At 45.7% G+C, this 21,462-nt stretch overlaps 1 protein-coding gene across 10 annotated transcripts in view; it reads left to right on the forward strand.

The window, feature by feature from the left end:
- Positions 1 to 21,462, forward strand: part of LOC126199361 (transcriptional enhancer factor TEF-1) — an 835,913-nt gene that overhangs the window by 696,787 nt on the left and 117,664 nt on the right. For 8 of the 10 annotated variants that reach the window (XM_049936232.1, XM_049936227.1, XM_049936228.1 and 5 more), the window contains one exon: positions 7,527 to 7,654. In XM_049936232.1, the coding sequence (XP_049792189.1) occupies positions 7,527 to 7,654 (128 nt within the window). The remainder of the gene's footprint in view (positions 1 to 7,526; positions 7,655 to 21,462) is intronic. The other 2 variants (XM_049936230.1, XM_049936237.1) reach the window with 1 other exon arrangement.

Here is a 21,462-nt window from a genome sequence, read left to right on the forward strand (position 1 = left end):
AAAGAAACTCTGCTTTGTTTTCACTTTATTTCATGCTTTAACGTGCTCTATTACGGTACTTTGTTTGAACTACATTTGCCACATTATATGATGAGTGGACTATTTCGTTTTCCCACTCTAGAGCAAACAAATGTAACTGATGGCGAGAAAAACTTGTTTGAAATTAATATTTCAGTATCTTAACATTTGCCCTTGTGCCTTATGTGTAGTGATAATAAATTCATTTTGCCAGCGACAATGTACAGAGTGTTTCAAAAAGGACTTTACAATGTTTAAAATCCATATAAAGTAATTCACAGTGCCTACAGATGTGGCTCCAGTGTCAATTTGTAGGGAAATACAACCACTTTTGTCTCGCGTACTTAGCTAGTGCCGAATCGCACTGTAAGGAGCGCTAGCGGCAGTTGCGTTAAATATGGCTCCCTTCACTGGACCCGAGCGTGCTAGCTGTGTGTTTTGTTTGAAGAATCGAAGTCTGTGACAACAGTTCACCGTAATTTCCGTACCAAAAACATTAAATATCCTCCTAGCAGGCCTACAATTTATGAGTGGCATAAATGTTTAGTAGAAACAGGGTGCTCGGTAAGACATGAGAAATCATCAGTTCGTCCAAGCCGATCTGACGTCGTCGTTGAGCAAGTAAGACAACGTTTTGTCCACAGCGCGACGAAATCGACTCGGCGCGCATCTCGCGAAGTGCAAATCCCACATACGACTGTTTGGCGTATGTTGAGAAACCGTTTGATTTGAAAACGTACAGACTGACGATCGTACAAGCAATAAAAGACAGTGATGAAATTGCTCGCAAGAACTTCTGTGCGGATATGTTAAATCGAGTACATGAGGATGAACATTTCTTGGACAAAATCATATTTTCTGACGGGTCGACTTTTCACTTGAGTGACAAGGTTAACACACACAAATGTAGGATCTGAGGCAGTGAAAATCCACATAAAAAATTGCAACATGTTCATGGTGGTCCTAAACTGAACGCTTTTTGTGCATTGAGAAAGAACAAAGAGTACGGCCCCTTATTTTCCGCGAGAGAACATCTGCGGGAAAGTGTTACAACAATTTTTGATACCACAGATCGATGAGGATGACCAAGAACGAAATGTTTACTTCATGCAAGATGGTGCACCACGCCACTACCTGGCTGACGTCCGGGCTTTTCTCAGTGACCGCTTTCCAGGTCAGTGGATTGGCCGTGATGCGCCAATTGCTTGCCCCCCACCCCCCACCACGCAAGACCTGACAGCTCCTGTGCCACCTGAAGTTCATGGCAAGAATTTACGCCGCCACTGAGCAAGTTATACATGCAATACTACTGCGAGCTGGGAAGAAATTGACTTCCGTTGGAACATGTGCAGCGTAACCAACTTACGCCACGTGCAACATCTTTAGTTTAAGGTAAAAAAATTGATGTGTTTTCCTACAAAATAACGCTAGACCCAGCTCTATATCTTCCTTCAATAAATTTTTATGAATTTTTAAAGTTGTAAAGTCCTTTTTGAAACCCTGTATATGCGCCTTTGTTCTGTTGTTTAAAACTTTTGCCCCAATCTATTCGTTCTCTTAATATAGCCCACCAATCGAGGAGGTAGCTTTGTTCGATCAACACTTCACTACTGCTCGTTAGTCTGAGGTCCGTACCACGCAGAAGTGAGAGAGGAGGTAGAGGAGATACAAAGAAAGTGATTGGCACGCTGGACTCGCATTTGGGAGGACGACGGTTCAAATCCGCTTCCGGCCATCCTGATTTAGGTTTTCTGTGATTTCCCTAAATCGCTCTAGGCAATTGTCGGGGTTGTTCCTTCGAAAAGATGAAACATTCGGAATACGTGCTCCGTCTCTAATGACCTCAATGTCTACAGGACGAAATGGTTCTGAGCACTATGCGACTTAACTTCTGAGGTCATCAGCCGTCTAGAACTTAGAACTAATTAAACCTAACTAACCTAAGGACATCACACACATCCATGCCCAAGGCAGGATTCGAACCTGCGACCGTAGCGGTCGCTCGGTTCCAGACTGTAGCGCCTAGAACCGCACGACCACTCCGGCCGGCTCTACAGGACGTTAAATCTTAATCTTCCTGCCTTCCTTCATTAAGTAAGCGTTAAAATGGTTCAAATGGCTCTGAGCAGTATGGGACTTAACATCTATGGTCATCAGTCCCCTAGAACTTAGAACTACTTAAACCTAACTAACCTAAGGACATCACACAACACCCAGCTATCACGAGGCAGAGAAAATCCCTGACCCCGCCGGGAATCGAACCCGGGAATCCGGGCGTGGGAAGCGAGAACGCTACCGCACGACCACGAGATGCGGGCTAGTAAGCGTTAAAGCGTCACAGATATGCCCAGCCATATGCAGTGGCAGACGCTGCAAGAGTGGTATTGTAGATCTGTGTGGTTTATTGTTAACCCTCTGCCCACAAGGTGGACTGAAAGAACGTGACGTTAACAAGACTGGGTGGAATCCCACCCGGGTAGTGCGTACCACGGAACAAGCGACCTCCAATGCTATGAGCGTGACGGGCAGAAGGATACACTAGCTGCGGTAAAACTCGAGCTACATGGCAAATGCGCATTAAGGGAAATACGGCAGGCTGGTGGTTGTCCATTCCATCTTGTGGGCAGCGGGTTAAAATTCCGAGAGCGTTCCTTCCTTGAAGAGTCACCTAGTACATAGATTTCTCCCAAGCATACCTCGCGAAAACCGTGAAGGTAATGTGGTGGGATTAGAGCTCCCATGGAGGCTCGCAAACAAAACAATTGGTCTCCCGCGAAACAGTCGTGACCAATAGGAAAAGGGATAAGTGGCAGTGGTGCACAAGGTACCTCCGCCATACACAGTGAAGTGGCTTTCGGAGTTCAGATGTAGGTCTGACTCGAATTTTCGTTAGTGGCGACTTACTCAAACTTATTGTGGTTAACTAAGATAGAGCGCGACTTGACCGCCGCATGCTTGCGCTACTTTTCTCTGGGATCAGTGTAAGACTTGGAGCCTTTCGACGGCGCGGAAAGCGATAGGAGGCGGCAGGCCTGCAGTTGTATTGTGTAACAGATCAGGTGAGAGGCGGCGCCCCACGGCGCTGCGGTCTGTGGGTTTTTTTTCCGATGCTGCGCTCGCGCGGGGAGGACCTGTTGCTGGCGCCACGCCGCGCAGCCGCTGAATCAGCTGCGAGCCCGCGCCGCGCCGCGCCCCACCACGACTCACTGCGCGCGCGCGCCTGCGAAGCGGCTTCCGCGAGCGTTCGCCGCGCCACCATCCGCGCCAGCCACATTCACTTACGACAGGGTTTCCCAACCTTTCAGGGGCTGTTACCCTTGAGTGCAGTCACATATTAGCTAGTTCCCCCCACCTCTAATGTCGTCAACACTAGTGCATAACTAGCTTTTAGAATGAAAAAGAAATTTATTTGATCACTTTTATGTTTGGAATGATCAAAGATAGCATCTGCAGATCTTCCATTATATAATGAACTGATGGTTCTGCTTATTTGGAACAACATTTCGCTATAGAATAATGCGCTTTGGAGTGCGTCGCTAGCGCTATGTGTAACTCCTCAGAAGAGTAAGCTAACTGTCCACATTGAGGATAGACAATCGTTACAAAATACGCCTCCTCTGCACCACTCACCTCCCTAGCGACTCTTTCTTCTGCCATTCTCTACGCCCTCATTTAAAAGTAACAGGATTAAAATGAGTGCGCTACACGTTTTTAAATTACCTCAAAAATGGCTCTGAGCACTATGGGACTTAACTTCTGAGGTCATCAGTCGCCTAGAACTTAGAACTAATTAAACCTAACTAACCTAAGGACATCACACATATCCATGCCCAAGGCAGGATTCGAACCTGCGACCGTAGCGGTCCCTCGGCTCCCGGCTGTAGCGCCTAAATTACTTCATTGCTGGACTCCTTACTTCTGAACTGGTAGAAATTGGAAGACATTATTCTGCCAGTGCATTATGTCTGACCACTCCTACTAATAATGTGTTGTGCCGTCAATTAGACGGATTATCTGTTGCCAAATGAGTAATGAAGCAATTTGTGGCCCATTGAGGGAACTTCTTACTACTCAGAAAAGGCATTTTGATGAGATATCAAAGCATATGATACATATGTATCAATTTTCGTGTCATAGAGGCATGCGCAAAGTAAAGTGTTTGTGTGCAGCTAGTGGCTATGCGAGATAAATGATGATCATACATTCGTTTCATAAGTTTTAATCTCAACCAGATTCTGTCACAGGTTAATGTCCGTATTTGAAAAAAAGAAAAAAAGATATAAGAACTGGGTAGTTAGTAATCAGTGTTACAGTCTTATGAAATAGTGATAATAATAATGCTCTTTAAAAAAATTATTCCCGTAACCGTAACAAAATCAAATTCTTTTTTTCACCCCCTTAGAAAATTTCATTTTACCTCTCAGGGGCTAACTATCCCCAAGTTGGGAACCACTGACTTATGGGGACCTGGACATGCACAGCTAGCATTTTCTTTAAAGTGTTTTACTCTTGCATTGAACCGCTAGGACCACGCCGTTCTATACCAAGTGAACGACAATAGGTAAACCATTATTCGAAATTACACTTAATCATTTAATAGCTGAACCTTTGGCGTTGCCCAGCTGTTTATCCTTTCCTCGGGTTCGATTCCCGGCGGGGTCAGGGATTTTCTCTGCCTCGTGATGACTGGGTGTTCTGTGATGTCCTTAGGTTAGTTAGGTTTAAGTAGTTCTAAGTTCTAGGGGACTGATGACCATAGATGTTAAGTCCCATAGTGCTCAGAGCCATTTGAACCATTTATCCTTTCCTGTCTCTCTGTGTTTGTTTCCTCCTTTACCCTGTCTCTTTTCATCTCCTTCTGCCCCTGCCTCTGTGTCCATCTCCTTGTTCCCCCATCTCTCTGTCCATCTCATCCTTGACTTCTCCATTTGTCCATCTCTTACTCCTCAGTTTCTTTGTCAATCTCATCCTCACCCCTCTCGCTATCATCTTCTCCTCTCCCGACTCTCTACTCATCCGTGCCCATCTCCAAGTGTACCCATGAAATGCATTCCAGTATTACCTACACAACATGCCAGTTTGCAGGGCAGCTTAGATGTCAGGCATTACCAACCATTTTAACTCCACCCCCCCCCCCCCCCGCCACCCATCCACCCCAATCCCTATGAGAGCTAGGTGGTTCTTATCTCCACAGTACTTCTTTGCAGACAACAAGTAGTATGTGTAGCAAATTTGATTTAAATCAGTCTAGTGATTAATTATGAGATGTGGAAAACACACACACACACACACACACACACACACACACACACACACACACACACACACACACACACACATTTATATGAGAGATTAGAACAAGAATTTGTCTACAAGATTAATTTTTAATGCACAATTACTTTTGGGTACAGTTACCTGGGCCGTCGTGCACCTAATGTCACTCAAAGTGGGCCAGGCTTCTCTCGACATCCATAGAATTAGGCGTATATAATACCTCAAATCTTATGCTTTGGAGTATGACATAAATCATCTGGAACTCACCACTGTGTTCCTCGAACCACTCCATCACACTCCTGGCCTTGTGACGTGGTCCATTATCTTATTGAAAAATGACACTGTCTTCAGGAAACATGATCGTCATGAAGGGATATACATTGTCTCCAACCAGTGTACGATACTTCTTGGCCACCATGGTGCCTTGCAGATCTTCGCTGGACCCATGGATGCCCACGCGAATCTTTCCCTGAGCATAATGGAGCCGCTGCCAGCTTGTTTCCGTTTCGCAGTACAGATGTCAAGCAGCTGTTCCCCTGGAAGACGACGGATTCGCGCCCTCCATCGGCATGATGTAGTAGTTATCGGGATTCATCAGACCACGCAACGCTCGACTACAGGGCCAATGTCCAGTGACGATTGTCGCGTGCCGATTTCAGTCGAAGTTGCCGATGTCGTGGTGTTAACATTTGCACATGCATGGGTCGTCGGCTGCGAGGGCCATCGTTAGGCGTGTTCGGTGCACTGTGTCTTCAGACACACTTGGCTTTGCCCAGCATTGAAGTCCGATGTTAGTTTCGCCACTGCACTGTGTCTTCAGACACACTTGGCTTTGCCCAGCAAAGTCCGATGTTAGTTTCGCCACTGATCGCCGCCTGTCTTGTTTTACCAGTCTGCCCAGACTTAGACGTCCGACATCTGAAATGAGGGGTGGTTACCCAACACGAAGACGTCTGGACGTGGTTTCACGTTGGTTTCGCCACGTGTTGAAGACTCTCACCACAGCAGACCTCGAATCCCCGACAAGACGTGAAATTTCCGAAATGCTCATGCCGAGTCTTCGGGCCATCACAATCTGTCCTCGGTCAAACTCATACAGATCGCGCTCCTTCCCCATTCTACACACGGACAGCACGCTCACTGATACTACATGCAACGCGCGTGTGTCTGACTAGCAGTCATTCCTCATCACATGACACTGCTATCGCCTGGACGGATTTATATCGGTAGTAGATCGGTGTTTATAATATCCTGGCTGATCAGTGTATATGCGAGAGGCCGTCAGTATTTAGTTCAAAATACTATCGAATAAAGTAAAGTAGACATTCGGTACAAAATCGCGTTGCCTATATAGCACTTTTGCTGGCTCCTGGTTTCATGAATTTCAAGCTTATCCAGTAAATCGAGAGCACTGCCTTTTTGCGGTCTGTGGAGTATACGCATACTTTCCATATTATGGTTGGTTTCTGTTAAGTGCAACCCAAAGGTAGTTTTGTTACTTGGCTGTAAATGCTCCTTAAATCTTACATTAAAAGAGCGCCGGGGTTGGGTTGTTTGGGGAAGGAGACCACACAGCAAGGTCATCGGTCTCATCGGATTAGGGAAGGACGGGGAAGGAAGTCGGCCGTGCCCTTTCAAAGGAACCATCCCGGCATTTTCCTGGAGCGATTTAGGGAAATCACGGAAAACCTAAATGAGGATGGCCGGACGCGTGATTGAACCGTTGTCCTCCTGAATGCGAGTCCAGTGTGCTAGCCACTAAAAGAGCGCCGATTATTACTCTCGATCCTTTATACACCACAGCCGTCACACTTGTCATGTGCACTTCCCAAATAACTTTTTACGCAAAGTTGTAGGGGGTTGTTAAGTTGAAAACCGCGTCTGACTGGAGGTTTTCTTAAACATTTCTCTATTTGCTGGCACATATTGCAGTAAAATTGCATAGGAACGGGTTTCATTTTTTATTTTTTTATTTGTACTGTTTCTTGGCCGAGTGTGCGCTTGTATACTATTTGTTTGCTGTTTCTTTAGCCATAAAACCAGACGTTTAGTGATCATTGAAGGAAATAAATTTATTCTGCACTTCCTGGATCACCGTTTTAATTCGCGACCGTGTCGCAGCTTGTGATAGTGGCTATTAATTTATATACCCACATCCGTAGAGTGCTTATAAGGTAAAGTCTTGAGGATACGGGGTGTAGCTGTGTAGGTGACGTGTGTGTTTGTATGTGCAGGTTGTCCGCTGGTAGCCGGCAAGATTTCGTCGCCGTGGACACCGACGAGCTCCGGGCCGCCGGCCGACACCGCAGGCTCCGGCTCGGACTCGAAGAACCTCGACGTGGGCGACGAGGTAAGCGACGAGGTAATGACTGGCCGCCACCGGCTCTCCACGCAGATGCTCTGCGCATGCTCGCCGCCGCCGCCGCTGCAGCCTGCTGCTCGCATGTCATGTTATTCGCTCACAGCGGCACTTCTGCGGAGTTGAGAGAAAGGCGCTGCTCCTACATTGTGAATAAAACTACATACTTGTTGCTGGAGGAGGTTTGTCACGTCGCGATACAGCGTTGCCGCGTTGGCTGTCAGCTGTGCCTCAGATAAGGCTCTGACATCAGCCAACCAGGTGCTAACACGGGCACAACACGTTTTTAGCACGTTGCGGCCGGTGACAGTTAAGCGTATTGACGAAGATAACGGGTGCCGTGCGCATTGCACTACCCGAACTCTCCAACAGAACTGACGCTTTGACAACAGCGGGCAGTCTTAAGTTGATAGTAGTGATTGAGGGTTCCAAGACGCGAAGCGCCAACTATCAAGTAATTACTACAGACGATAAAAAGTCTTTGGAGAGGATAACCGTAATTCGTGGCAGTTATACACAGAATTGCGTAGATCGTGTTTATTACCCTCATTATAATGCGTATTAGTATCGTTCTTCATGAGGTGGAAATATGCATATTCCAATATACAAGCACGTTATCTGGTAACGTCGTAATTCTTAATACATAGAAAAGAAAACAGAGTTGGACACAATGCTGTTATAATCTTTAGTTCGAAGATTGGCTTGATACAGCTCTCTACGCTAATCTGTCCTGTGCAAGCCTCTTCATTTCTGCATAACTATTGCTATTTACTTCCATTCGAACCTGTTTACTTTATTCACGCAAAGGTCTCCCTCTGTAATTCTTACCCCCACACTTCCCTCCATTACGAAATTTGCGATTCCTTCATACCTCAAACCGTGCCCTGTCACCTTATCTCTTCTTTTAGTTAAGTTGTACCAAAATTGTCTTTTCTCTTCAATTAGATTCGGTACCGCTGCATTAGTCATGCGATCTATCCATCTAATCTTAAGCATTCTTCTGTAGCGCTCCCTTTCAAAAGCTTCTATTCTTTTTTTGTCTGAACTGCTTATAGCCCACGTTATTGATAACATGGAATATAATTTTAAATGTTTATATGTATAATAAAATATCTTCCATAGCTCCTTTGATTGCTGTTGGCAATCAGCATTGTATATCCTCTCTACTTCGGTCTTCTCAATATACTGATCGAATTACAGGGTATTTAAAGCAAAATTTTCGCTACTTCAGAGGGCTCCCTTTGAAGACGAGTAATCATAGAACTGAAACTTTGTGGAAACTTTTTGAAGGACACGCGGAAGACAACTAATGAATAAACCATTGAGAGAAACATATTTTAATATCCCCTTGATAGGGGTAACATTGGTTAATTGCGTACCATATTTACGTTTCAGGTTAAAAATGTTGCTCATTGTGACGACCATCTGTATCCACGACAGCGTGGAACCGCACTAAAGACTGCCCAACTGGTGCACGAAACAACGGGGACCATGCCGTGTTCAGCTATCGTCGACACAGCTCATGAACTGTTCAAAGATCTCACATTGTGTCCGTTATTCTCAGCCATGGCAACAGTAACTTCTTCAACAATTTGTGGCGCAGTTGGCCGTCGGCTTTTCCCAGGAACAATTCCCAAATCACCAGTTACTTTGAATTTCCGAATTATGAACTTCAAACCCAGTGTGGAAAGAAGACATCTCCGTATTCGTTTAAGGCGTCGATCATTGCCAAGAACAGCAGCAGTATTGCTGGCGGCAGCCTTACGAGTAAAGGCCTACTAACCTTGTCCAGACCGATGTTGCTTGTGTGCACACTGGTGCTACGTCGTCGTATCAGTACCGACGCCACTAACAATGCAAATCCTGCAGCACACAGAATGAACATCATTTCTATAAAGTTTGGTACGCATACAGTAAATATTTTTCACTCAATACTGTCTCAAGAAGTGAAATTTTAATCACTCTGTACATCAGGGATAGGCTAAATCCTTCTCAGCGGCTGCTTCCCTTTCTTGTCCTTCGACAAGTATAACTGCAGTTGTTGTTCTACAACACGGACGGCCACGGCGTGCCAAACTACACGCAAGCCGGATGTGCGGGTCGAGGCTCGGCGTGTCTCCATACTTTTCGAAAGTACTCCATACGGGGCGACATTTTATTTAGCAGTGCGATGCGGCATTTTTCGGTCGGCACGACTTTTCATGCGTTCGGCAGAACTGTGGCACTGGCGCTTTTTACCCGTAGCTGTTTGTTCGCGGTGTAAAAGTAGTTCACAGGTCCAGTGACTGCTCGCGCAAAAACATTCAGTCTAGAGATCTATCGCCACAATCGTTAAAAAGTGAATAGGAATGGCAGAACAGAAGGAAAGGAGTTTTCGGTATATATTATGCTGTACACAGTTGCATAATCGACGAGTATCGCAAATTTGCTGTGGATCGATATCACAAAACCGTGCAGAAAGAATTTAAAGATTTTGTTGGCGATAAAGAGCAAAAAATCGTCAAGACACTTTGTACTAAATTTGCAGACATGGAGGACATGATGACATGAAGGTATAATAGTAAATTGTCGGAAGTTACACGCATTATTGCACTGTCAGTTGCAACAATTGTCGCAGGAAAAACAGAACACGGTGAACGACTAGAGACAAGACCTTCATATTCGCAGGGCATGTACATCGGTATGCTCTCCAGAAATGCTTTGCATTTGAACTATATCGGCCCGCTGGTTCAAGGTCAACATCGATATCGCGGCGCAGCAGCACATGCCGGTAAAATGTGCCTGCGGCTCTCGTTGCCGCTATAAACAGAAGGTAATGGATCAGTGTGACTTCAGCAGACGTGCAGGATGCCTCGGAGACGCGCGCGCGAACCGTATCGTCAAATCAGTGAGTTTGAAAGAGGATGCATTATTGGCTTGAGAGTATGTGACGCATCCATCCGGGAAATTGCTGCTCATGTGGGACGAAGTGTTTCGGTACTGCAACAGAGGTGTGCAGAGTGATAGACGGAAGGCCGTAGAACACGACGAGATAGGGTCAGGTCGCACCACCCGGACCTGCCTCCCCCCCCCCCCCCCACCCCTCTTCGCAAGGTGATCGACACCTCATCCGAGTTGCATTGCAAGACGATCTGCGTCCTCCTCGGCTCCGGCGCAACAATGGAACACGTTGCACACTATCTGGGGTGACAGTCCGTCGCCGTTTATTACGGCATGGGTTACGTGCGTGTCATCCACTTCTCCGCCTGCTTTTGACGAATGTGTAGATACGTGCTAGACGGCAGTGGTGCAAGGAACGTCGTCACTGGGGACAGCAATGGCATCAGATAATGTTGCAGACGAATCAGGTTTCGTTTGTTTGAAAATAATCTGCGCATTTTGGTCGCCTCAGACGGAGAGCGGCATCACACAGACTGCATTCGCAGAAGACATACAGTGCCAAATTAAGGCCTTGCGGTGTGGGGTGCTATTGGGGAACAACCACAAATCACAGTAGATGCTTGTCCAGGGCACTGTGACCCGTAGCCATAGCCTTTGTGTACAACATTCCATGCGCCATTTTTCAGCAAGACACTGCACGACCACATCTTGCTGCACAAACACGTGCCTTCTTGGTGTCACAGGCTGTCAACTTTTTGTCCGGGCCCGCCAGGTCACCAGACTTGTCGCAAAACGGCGGATGCAGTGTGCGATATGGTGAAACGACGGATGCAGCGCTGTGACTGCACCAACCATGACGGATGAACCTTTTAACCAGGAGAATGTAGCATGGATGGCTGTATCACAGGACGCAATTTGCGCCATCACGCATGGAACAAGTTGTCAGGGCCTTTGGCGGACCCTGTGCCTTCTAGGCAGCAGGACACATGCTGAACCGAGGTGACTGAAATGCTAATCATTTCCGCAGAACATACTACTTTACATGTCCTGTGAATCCGAACGTCGTATCTCTTTCTAGTCGTTCAAGGTCTTCTGCTTTTTAGCCGGCCGCGGTGGTCTAGCGGTTCTGGCGCTGCAGTCCGGAACCGCGGGACTGCTACGGTCGCAGGTTCGAATCCTGCCTCGGGCATGGGTGTGTGTGATGTCCTTAGGTTAGGTAGGTTTAAGTAGTTCTAAGTTCTAGGGGACTTATGACCTAAGATGTTGAGTCCCATAGTGCTCAGAGCCATTTGAACCATTTTTGAATCTTCTGGTGTTTTTTTTTTTTTTTTTTTTTTTTTTTTTTTTTTTTTTTTTCCTTAACGTGAGTGTACAATGATTAAGTGAAGGGGCATACCTGGAACGAAATTTCTGTTTAAAATCCCCTATTGTCGAATTCATGAAGGAAAACGAATGCAGGAATGAAAATTAGAATATCTGCAATGGCTTGCACATGTCGCATTTTAAGTGGGTTTGATTGCATACTGCTCAAAGTGAGACATTTCAAAGCGAATAGCAACTTATTTATGATTGGTTGTGGATGCATTTAAAAAGAAAGTCGCATTGTGTAAGGGACAAAGTCTGACAAAACACCGTCTATGTCCCTAAGCTCACTACCGTTAAAGATAATGCGAAGTTGGATGTAAGAAGTAATTGAGACCTTGAAAGAATAAAAAGGATAGTTTTCTAAGCGTTCTGACGACATTTGTTTTCGAGACCGTTTGCCGTTTTTGTTGAAAGTGCCCCTGTGCAAGTGCGCTGAAAATGTCTGATCTGCAATAAAATTTCCGTTTCAAATACAAATTCTTTTAAGTTAAAACTGTGTAGGAGGTCTACATTGTTTTCCTCCAGAAGTGTTTCCACGTCTCCGTAATGAGGTAGCAAGCTGAATAAAATATTTCGTTAGTGAAGGTAAATGCGCTGATGAGCCAAAACATTCTGACCACCTCTTTAATAACTTCTTTGTCTGTCTTTGGAACGAAATACATCAATGATTCTGCGTATCAGCGATTCGACAGCTTTTTTTTTTTTTTTTGGTATGTTTGTGGAGGTATTTGGCATTAGATGTCGACTGACATGTCAGTGGGTCGCTGATTTGCGTACGCTGTGATGGCGTCCAATAGCGACCCAGATGAGTTCCATAGGATTTACATCAGGCGAATATGGTAGTCGCGACATCAACGTGAGTTCACTATAATCCTCCTGAAACAACTGTAGCACGATTCTCGCCCCGAGAGACAGACTATTATGCTGCCGAAAGATACCATCGCCGTCAGGGAAGACACCTAGCGTGAAGGGATGCAGGTGGTTCACAGCTGTCAGCGTGTCTTCCATTACTACCACAGGTCCCTTGCAAGCGCAGGAGAATGTCTCCCATAGTATAATACTGCTCCCACCAGCTTGCGTCCGTGGCGCAATGCACGTTTAGAGCCGCCGTTTACTTCTATGACGGCGTTTATGGAGACGTCCGTGGACCTAGTGTAGCCAAAATGTGGTTCCCCTTAAACGACGGTGGAATTGCGGTGGTCCCGTGCCCACTGCAATCGCAACAGACGATGTCGATGGGTCAACATATGACCAAGTAGGTGTGGTCTGCGGCTGAGCTCCGTGTTCAATAATGTATGACGAACGTTGTGCTACGAAACACGTATGCGTGCACCAGCATTGTGCTCTTTTGGCAGAGATGTCGCAGATCAACATTTATCCTACTTTACAAAGCGGCCAAGCGTCCGAATACCACGCTCTGTGAAGAGTCTTGGACGTCCAACAATTTAGCGCCTAGTGGTAGTTTCACTGGCTTCCTACCTTTTTCCGTAGATGTTCAAGACAGTAGCACGTGAAAATTTGACCAGCTTCGCCACTCTAGAGAAGCAAGTTCATAGGCTGTGCGTAATAATAATAATAATAATAATAATAATAATAATAAGACATGTGGCATCAGGATAAAGTTGACATCATACCAATTATAGTATCAACTACAGGAGTCATACCACACAATATCCACCAGTACATCAATGCAATGCAGCTACATCCAAACACATATATACAACTACAGAAATCCGTAATTATTGATACATGTTCAATTACCCGAAAGTTCCTAAATGCTATATAACACATACCGTACAGTTAATAGGAAGTGACGCTTGATCAAGGTCCGCGTCACTTTCATTTCGAACCAGACCTAAGGTCTGAGAAAGGAAAGAAATAATAATAATAATCTACCCTTTGTCAAAGTCGCTTATCTCAATCGATTTTTCCATTTGCAACCCAAGTCTTCGCTAGGGTGTTCCCCGTCCGTGTCTGCTCCGCTTACATACTTTTGATACCGCGTCATGTACCCACAAGGCCACTGGGCGGCATTCATTGTGGCGGTGGGCAGTGGTCATCATGTTTCGGCTTATCAGTGTAAGTTACGGTTGCGTGGCAACCTAAGTGCGAAAATCTGTGAAATTGTCTACGTCTGTCTGTATGCTGACGGGTTGTAGAAGATAAAAATTTGTTTTGTGTCCTATGTTGTTGACAATTCTGAAATACGAAAAGCATGTCCTGAGCAGTGCCACTTTTAAATGCGGCATATTCACCGTTGCTCCATCTTTCCCTTCGTTACACGCATTGGGCATGGCGTGGTGAGGGAACTTTGCAGGCAAGCGAGAGTGCCGAATTCGTGGCCCTCCCGCTGTCAACGTGAATTCATTCATTCTGGTCTTGTGACACTGACAGCTATCCTGCTGGAAAATACCATCACTATTGGGGGGGGGGGGGGGAGGTCAAGCATGAAGGGATACAGGTCGTCGGCAGTAATGTGCACAGTGTCCCAGAACTGGTGGTGATGCCTTCGATTACTACCACAGGCCCCATGTAAACCCATTCACACGACCAGAATATACGTTTGCATTGATTCACAAATCAATTTCGATGATTCTATGCCCATTGCAGTCGTAATTGACGATGTTGTTGGGTCAACACGGGAATATGTCTGCTCCGCTATCCTATGTTTGACAGTATGCGGTGAACGACGTGCACCGAAACACCTTGTACCTGAACAGCATTGTATTCTGTCTTCAAATCTGCCACAGTCACCGCCTATACTGATTTACCTAGTAGGCAAGCCTCCGGTCTAGACATTTCACGTCCAACACACTGTCGGCTTTGGCTACTCGTGGATTCGCCGTCCTTAATTCACTGTCCATAGGTGCTCTCGTCAGAAACACGCTACCAGCCGACCATCCTCGCTGTTCGGAGATACTCGTTGCCGACAGCGGGCCATAACTATCTGTCGTTTGTATAAGTCGCTTATGTCGGTGGATTTCCCCGTTTGAAGCTCTTATCATAGAATTATTTCCTATTCCTCTCTATTCTGCAGTCAGCAGTATTTTGTCTCATCAGTGTGTTAATATCCTCTGCTAGCTGTCCCCAGCATATGGGAAGAAAATTTATTTGTGAGAGGCTTCTCCGTTGCGCTATACTACTTGGTGAGGCAGTGTGGTCGATTCGCAGCCACTATGCGGCGGCCGGCAGTCGATAGCTGCTCCGTGCCAGACACGAGCTGGCACTCCTCACCAGGTGACACCGCCCGACCGTGGCGATGAAGCGCCGCTCCGCTGTAACAGATACGCGTTTGTTGCTGCGCCGCAACGTGCGTTTTTGTGTTCTCACAGCTGTTTTACATCCCAGCTCCCGAACCCGTCTTTCTACTGGGTTGCAGTTCTTCTTCTAAAACCAGAATATACATTTTTACTCCCGTGTTCTTATTCAAGGAAGGAAGATAAGGCGTTAACGTCCCATCGACGATCAGTACTCTAGAAAGTTAGTAACTGGGATACGATAAGGATGAAGAAAGAGAAATGCAGATTCGTTTGATCTTGTTTTGAATATCGATATTTCTTTCATGAAGCAGCGACATATGCATGGTTCTCGACAGTTTTGGAAGACAGGAGAATTCACAGCGGGCTCATCTTAGAAATATACAAGAAAGAGCAACACATGATCATCGACAATGTTGAAATACGTTATTGATGGTTTCAGTGTCTGTGTTTATACGTTGTTTGTATCTTGACATAACACTGTTCTGGCGTTTTTACCTGTGGTAAATATTATGAAATGGATTCGCGTTTTGCGAATCTGGATTGATGTCAGCTGTTTGCGACACCTGAAAATTTGTGCCGCGCAGGTACTAGAACTCGTATTTCCGGCTTATCGCGAGCGTTCCCCTTGATAACTACGGCTATCCGGGCACGCCTCCTGGACTGATCAAAACCTCCATATGTCACAGAGTCCATTATCCTCACGCTCGCACATTTCAAGATTCCTGCAGAGGCAGATACGGATATGTTATCGTCATTTTAGTTCCCCTAGACATGGATACATTATTAATGATTACAATGTGTGTACTTATACGTTGCCTATATCTTCACAGTACATGTATGTGTGTCCGAAGAGCATTGTAATGTGAAGATACAGACAGAGACATTGTAACCATCAGTGATGTATCCATGTCTCGCCACTCGGAGATGACGATAAAATATTTCTCTCTCTCTCTGTGCAGGAATCACGAAATGTGCGAACATAATGTTCATACACTTCGTGACATGTGGAAGTTTGGATCGGTCCTGGAGGCGTGCTCCGAGGTAGAATCCCGGGCCGGCACGAATTTTCGTTAAGTCGCGAACGTTGACGTAAATCCAGATTCACAAAATGTGAATCCATTTCGCAATGGCGAAATAAACTTCCTGGTTCGTGTTTAGGGTAACCTAAAGAGTGGACCCAGCTCATAGTAGGAAGAACAACTCCAAAAAGTTACAGAACCACGTCTTGCTTAGAAACGCCTCATTGGACCTTCGGTGCACTCGACGCCTCCTTGTCGCTACACATTGGTGTGTCGCGAAATTTTTATGTTCCCGCTTAAGAGTGATACGTTTCTCTTATTGCATGCCTTACGTTTATGTTCAGATGTTCCTACCCAAGAGCTGTTTCCCATTGCCGTTCCACAATTTAAAAAAAGTATTGTTTGTGCTTCATATGTTTTCTTTTTTTGCATCCAGGAAAAAAGATCACATGTAGGAGTGTGCCCCAAGGGGAAAAAAACGTGGCGTTCTACTAGCAACTGACGCATATTCAGTACTTCGCTGCAATGATTTCCTGGTGGAGAGGCACATGACAGGCTGGTATCAGTTCTGTGCCATGTACAGCTCTTCAAAGGGCCAGGGTGCGCTTCTGATACGCGTGACTGGTATTTTTTCCGCGGAACTTACTCCATAGCTTCTAGTACCTTCTAGAGCAGGATATAGTCCCAATTAGTATTAGCTTGACTGTCTTAATTGAAATTTTTTTCAGGTTTAATTTTTATATTATTTTCTGAAAAGGATTATTTACGTGAACATTCATTGCCCTAATGATTAATAACAAGCGGTACAGATTTTGACAATATGAGAAATAGAAGCTTCCTGTTATTTTATAAAATCGATTTCAGTATCGATGATGAAATTCGAAAAATTATAAATGAACAGAAATTTTGTCTGCATGAAAACTGATGCCTAACAATATTAAATTTACTTTGAATTTGTTTCTATATCATTTGTGTTTTGAATCATGATTACTAATTTTCGTGGTACAAGATCGATTTTACAAAATGGATCGATATGAATAATACAAATATATTATCAGAAAAGTAGTTTTTGTAATCAGATACGTTCAGAGATACCTTCAGATGAGAAATATGTAATTGAGTTACGAAAATAACCCAGGTGTGGCTCCAATTTATACGGAATCGGACATTTCGATTAACATACGCAAGTTCCTAGGAGGCAAGGCCCATTACAATGTGTATCAGAACAAAGTAGCGCATCGCGGTCTGTGAGCATCGTGTGTTTTTGGCTGACAGACAGTGGGTACCCCAGCGTGTCCGCAGGTAGCTCCGGCAGCAGCAGCAGCCGCCGGCGGCGGGATGTGTGCTGTGTCGTGGTTTTGTTTTGTTTTTTTGCTTTGGCCGGGGCAGGCCAGGACAGGGAGCCGACCGGCCGGACCGGGCCCATTAGCGCGGGTACCGGTGCAGCGTCTGAAGCTGCCGCCGCCGCCGCCGCCGCATCCCTCACTGCCACGTTTGTCCGCATTATCCGGCTCTCAGCTGGCTCCAGATAGCGCCCCGCCTGGAATGTCGAACGGCCCGAGCGCTTCCCATCCTCACTGTCCACTTCTGGACGGTGCTAACAGTCTGGCTTGCAGGTGCATAACGCACGTCTATTTCACATCGTAGCTTGTGTCTCGCCAACACGACCAGCCTCCAAACTAACTTCTCTAATATCCCCGGAGTTTTTCGCGTAGCCATCTGTATCCTAAAAGCTGACAAACCGCATCATGCGTTAGACCTACCTTTCAGAGGTAAAAACTGGTACAGGTATGCGTTTTTAAATACAGAGATATGTAAACAGGCAGACTACGGCGCTGCGGTCGGCAACGCCTGTATAAGACTGCAAGTGTCTGGCGCAATTGTTAGATCGCTTACTGCTGCTACAATGACAGGTTTCAAGATTTAAGTGAGTTTGAACGAGGAGTTATACACGGCGCACGTGCGATGGGACACAGAATTTCCGAGGTAGCGATGAATTGGGAATTTTTCCATACGACCATTTCACGAGCGAACTGTGAATATCAGGAATCCTGTAAAACATCAAATCTCCGACATCGCTGCGGCTGGAAAAAGATCCTGCAAGAACGGGACCAACGACGGCTGAAGAGAATCGTTCAACGTTACAGAAGTAAAACCCTTTCGCAAATTGCTGTAGATTCCAGCGCTGGACCATCAACAAGTGTCAACGTGCGAACCATTCAACGAAACATCATCGATACGGGCTTTCGGAGCCGAAGGTCCACTCGTGTACACTTGATGACTGGACGACACAAAGCTTTACGCTTCGCCTGGGCCCGTCAACACCGACATTGGACTGTGGATGACAATAAACATGTTGCCTGGTCAGACGAGTCTCGCTTCAAATTGTATCGAGCGGACGGACGTGTACAGGTATGGATCGTGCTGCCAGCAGGGGACTGTTCAAGCTGATGGAGGCTCTGTACTGGTGTGGGGCGTGTGCAGTTGGAGTCATACGGGACCCCTGTTACGTTTAGGAACGGCTCTCTGACTGGCGACACGTACGTAAGTATCCTGTCTGACGACCTGCATCCATTCGTGTCCATTTTGCATTCCGACTGACTTGGGCAATTCCAGCAGGACAATACGACACCGCACACGTGCAGAATAGCTACAGAGTGGCTCCAGCAACGCTCTTCGGAGTTTAAACACTTCCGGTGGCCACCACCTCCCGAGACGTGAACATTATTCAATAGAGCTGGAATGTCTTGCAACTTGTTGTTCAGAAGAGATTTCCACATCCTCGTGCTCTTACGGATTTATGGAGAGCCTTTGAGGATTCATGGTGTCAGTTCCCTCCAGCACTACTTCAAACATTAGAAAAGTCCATTCAGCGCCGTGTTGCGGCGTTTCTGCGTGCTTGCGGGGGCGTGTACCAGTTTCTTTGGCTCATCAGTGTATTTACGAGATTCACTCCAGGAGAAGTGCACATTTTTTTAAGCATCTGGTTTATTTTCCCCAGCTTTGATATTTTTATGGTATTTTAATACAATCTTGAGAGACAAAATGTTTACCCACCGTAATCTCCTCCTTTTGCTTTACGCCACCGCGGAACCGAAGACATTTATATCTGCACGGTAGAAGTCAGGATCAGCATGTGTGACCCACTGTTCAGCAGCATTCATGGCTGTCGTGTGGATGTTTCGGTGTTGTCCACCCTGGCTTTGTGATCTCGGTGACGTTATTGTTGTTGTTATTTTTGTTTTTCCCACTGGCATGTGGCCGGGTGTAATCATGCAACAGCCAAATGTATGTTTTTCGATATCGTCGAACGCGACACATTTCGAGCATGAAGATTTGGGTTGCCACTCACGCGTCAGAAACGATAGTGTTTCTGCGTGACGCGAAGTCCACAAGAAACAGTGCTTCTGAATCGGAAAACACATTTCGCTTTTCTTGCTGGGCGCAGTTCTGAATTTCTTCTTCTGCGACGATATTGAATGGTTCATCGGCTGCCATTTTGCCTGCGTTTCAAAGTGTTACATCGTGGTTATATCTCCGTCACAGTTATTGCAAAGAAGCAACCTCCAGAATTTTCGCGCTGTTTCAGAACTTCGCGACACACTGTTTTTAGTCTTTCTTTGTGGACATCCGTCGATATTCTCGGAATCCACGTGGCGCAAACTTTGAACTTCAACTGTATCAATATTCTGCACATACTCGCTTCTCCAGCTCCCACTCGAATTGACAGTTTATTCATTGTTACGCGCTTGTAAGCCAAAATTAGATTGTGGATAGCTTCACATTGTCAGTAGTCTGTGCAGTGCTTGTCTGAGACTGCGCCGGAGGTCCGGAGTATTGACTTGCCCGATTTTACCAGATAATCTGCGTGCCCAACGCCTAACTGTACTGCGCCATCTCCGTACACCTTCTTCAGTCTATTCTGAATGTTTGTCACTGTCTTGTTCTCACAGCACGTTGCTTCAGACGAGCAGCAACTACTGCAGCCACCTTGACGGAATGCTAAGACAACGCGACTTGAGGCAACAGGTTGAACTAAATTTCAGTACAAGCGGGAGGAATGTTTGCACAACCTCGGTGAATAGCAAAGATGTAGAACAGAAGTTAGATTTTTGAAGAAAAAAAGTTTTTTTAGTGACCTTCGTACATTTATACTCCGCATGACACCATACGGTGTCGGCTCTCGAGTGTACATTGTGTACAATGTCAATTCCTCCTTTCCTTGTTCCAGACATAAATGGTGTGCGGGAAGAGCGATTGTTGTTCTTTTCGCGAGATTTACGTAATACGAAGCAATGAATTGGTTAACTCTTCTAACAACGTACGTTCCAGGATATTTAAGAATAAACCACACCGTGAAGCACAACGCCTCTTGTACAGTCTGCGACTGGAGCTTGATGAGCATCTCCATGACTCTTTCGCGCTTACCAAACGACGGTGTGAGGAAACACACTGTTCTTTGGACCTTCTCTATTCCCTCTGTAAGGTCCGGTTTGGTAAGAATGGCAGACTGACGAGAAATGTTCCAGTATCGGTCGAATGAGGGTTTTGTAAACTACCTCTCTCGTGAGTGGTCTATTTATCTGTCTGTCCTGCGATTCGTTTTGTGTGTTCGATCGACTCCGTAAACATACTAGGATACTCAATTGATTTGACTGCTTCCAGTGAGTATGTGATTATACGATAACGTGTCCATCCGCCTATTCATGCACCGTATGTTACATTTGTTTATGTTGTGGGTCATGTTACATTTGTTTAGGTAGAGGGTCATTCTCGTCAGAAGACGGGACCAATCTATGTTTGTGGTATGGCAATTGGCAGTCTTTCAAATGGTGAAATGATGTCACCTGGCAACTCTCTCGGAGTTGGAGTTGTCATTAGAAATGGTGCAACTTTACGGATCAGACACACAGTCGGAAAGAAGTTAACCATGGTCTTCATGAAACTACCATTCCAAAATTTAGGTAAATGAGTTTAGTGAAACAACAGAAAACCTAAGTCTCGATTGCCGTGTGCCGATTTGAACCTCTCTCCTGTGTCTTGTTACAGTGTGTAGCTTGTTATTTCTGTTAGAGAAAGACAGGCCTGTTCAATACTATGTGTATACAGAATAGATCGCCAGTGTGGCAAAGCGTCCATTCTACATTCTACATTCACAGTACAGTCATGAGAAGTGCATTGGACATGATCGTCACGCTCACCTTTCACATCCCAGTAAGTTACCGATAACTGAGCGTTGTATCCCCACAGCACTTTGGATTATTTTGCTACGGAAATCTTGGCCATA

This window comes from Schistocerca nitens, chromosome 8, assembly GCF_023898315.1.
Source record: "Schistocerca nitens isolate TAMUIC-IGC-003100 chromosome 8, iqSchNite1.1, whole genome shotgun sequence".
In the NCBI taxonomy this organism is placed as follows: domain Eukaryota; kingdom Metazoa; phylum Arthropoda; class Insecta; order Orthoptera; family Acrididae; genus Schistocerca; species Schistocerca nitens.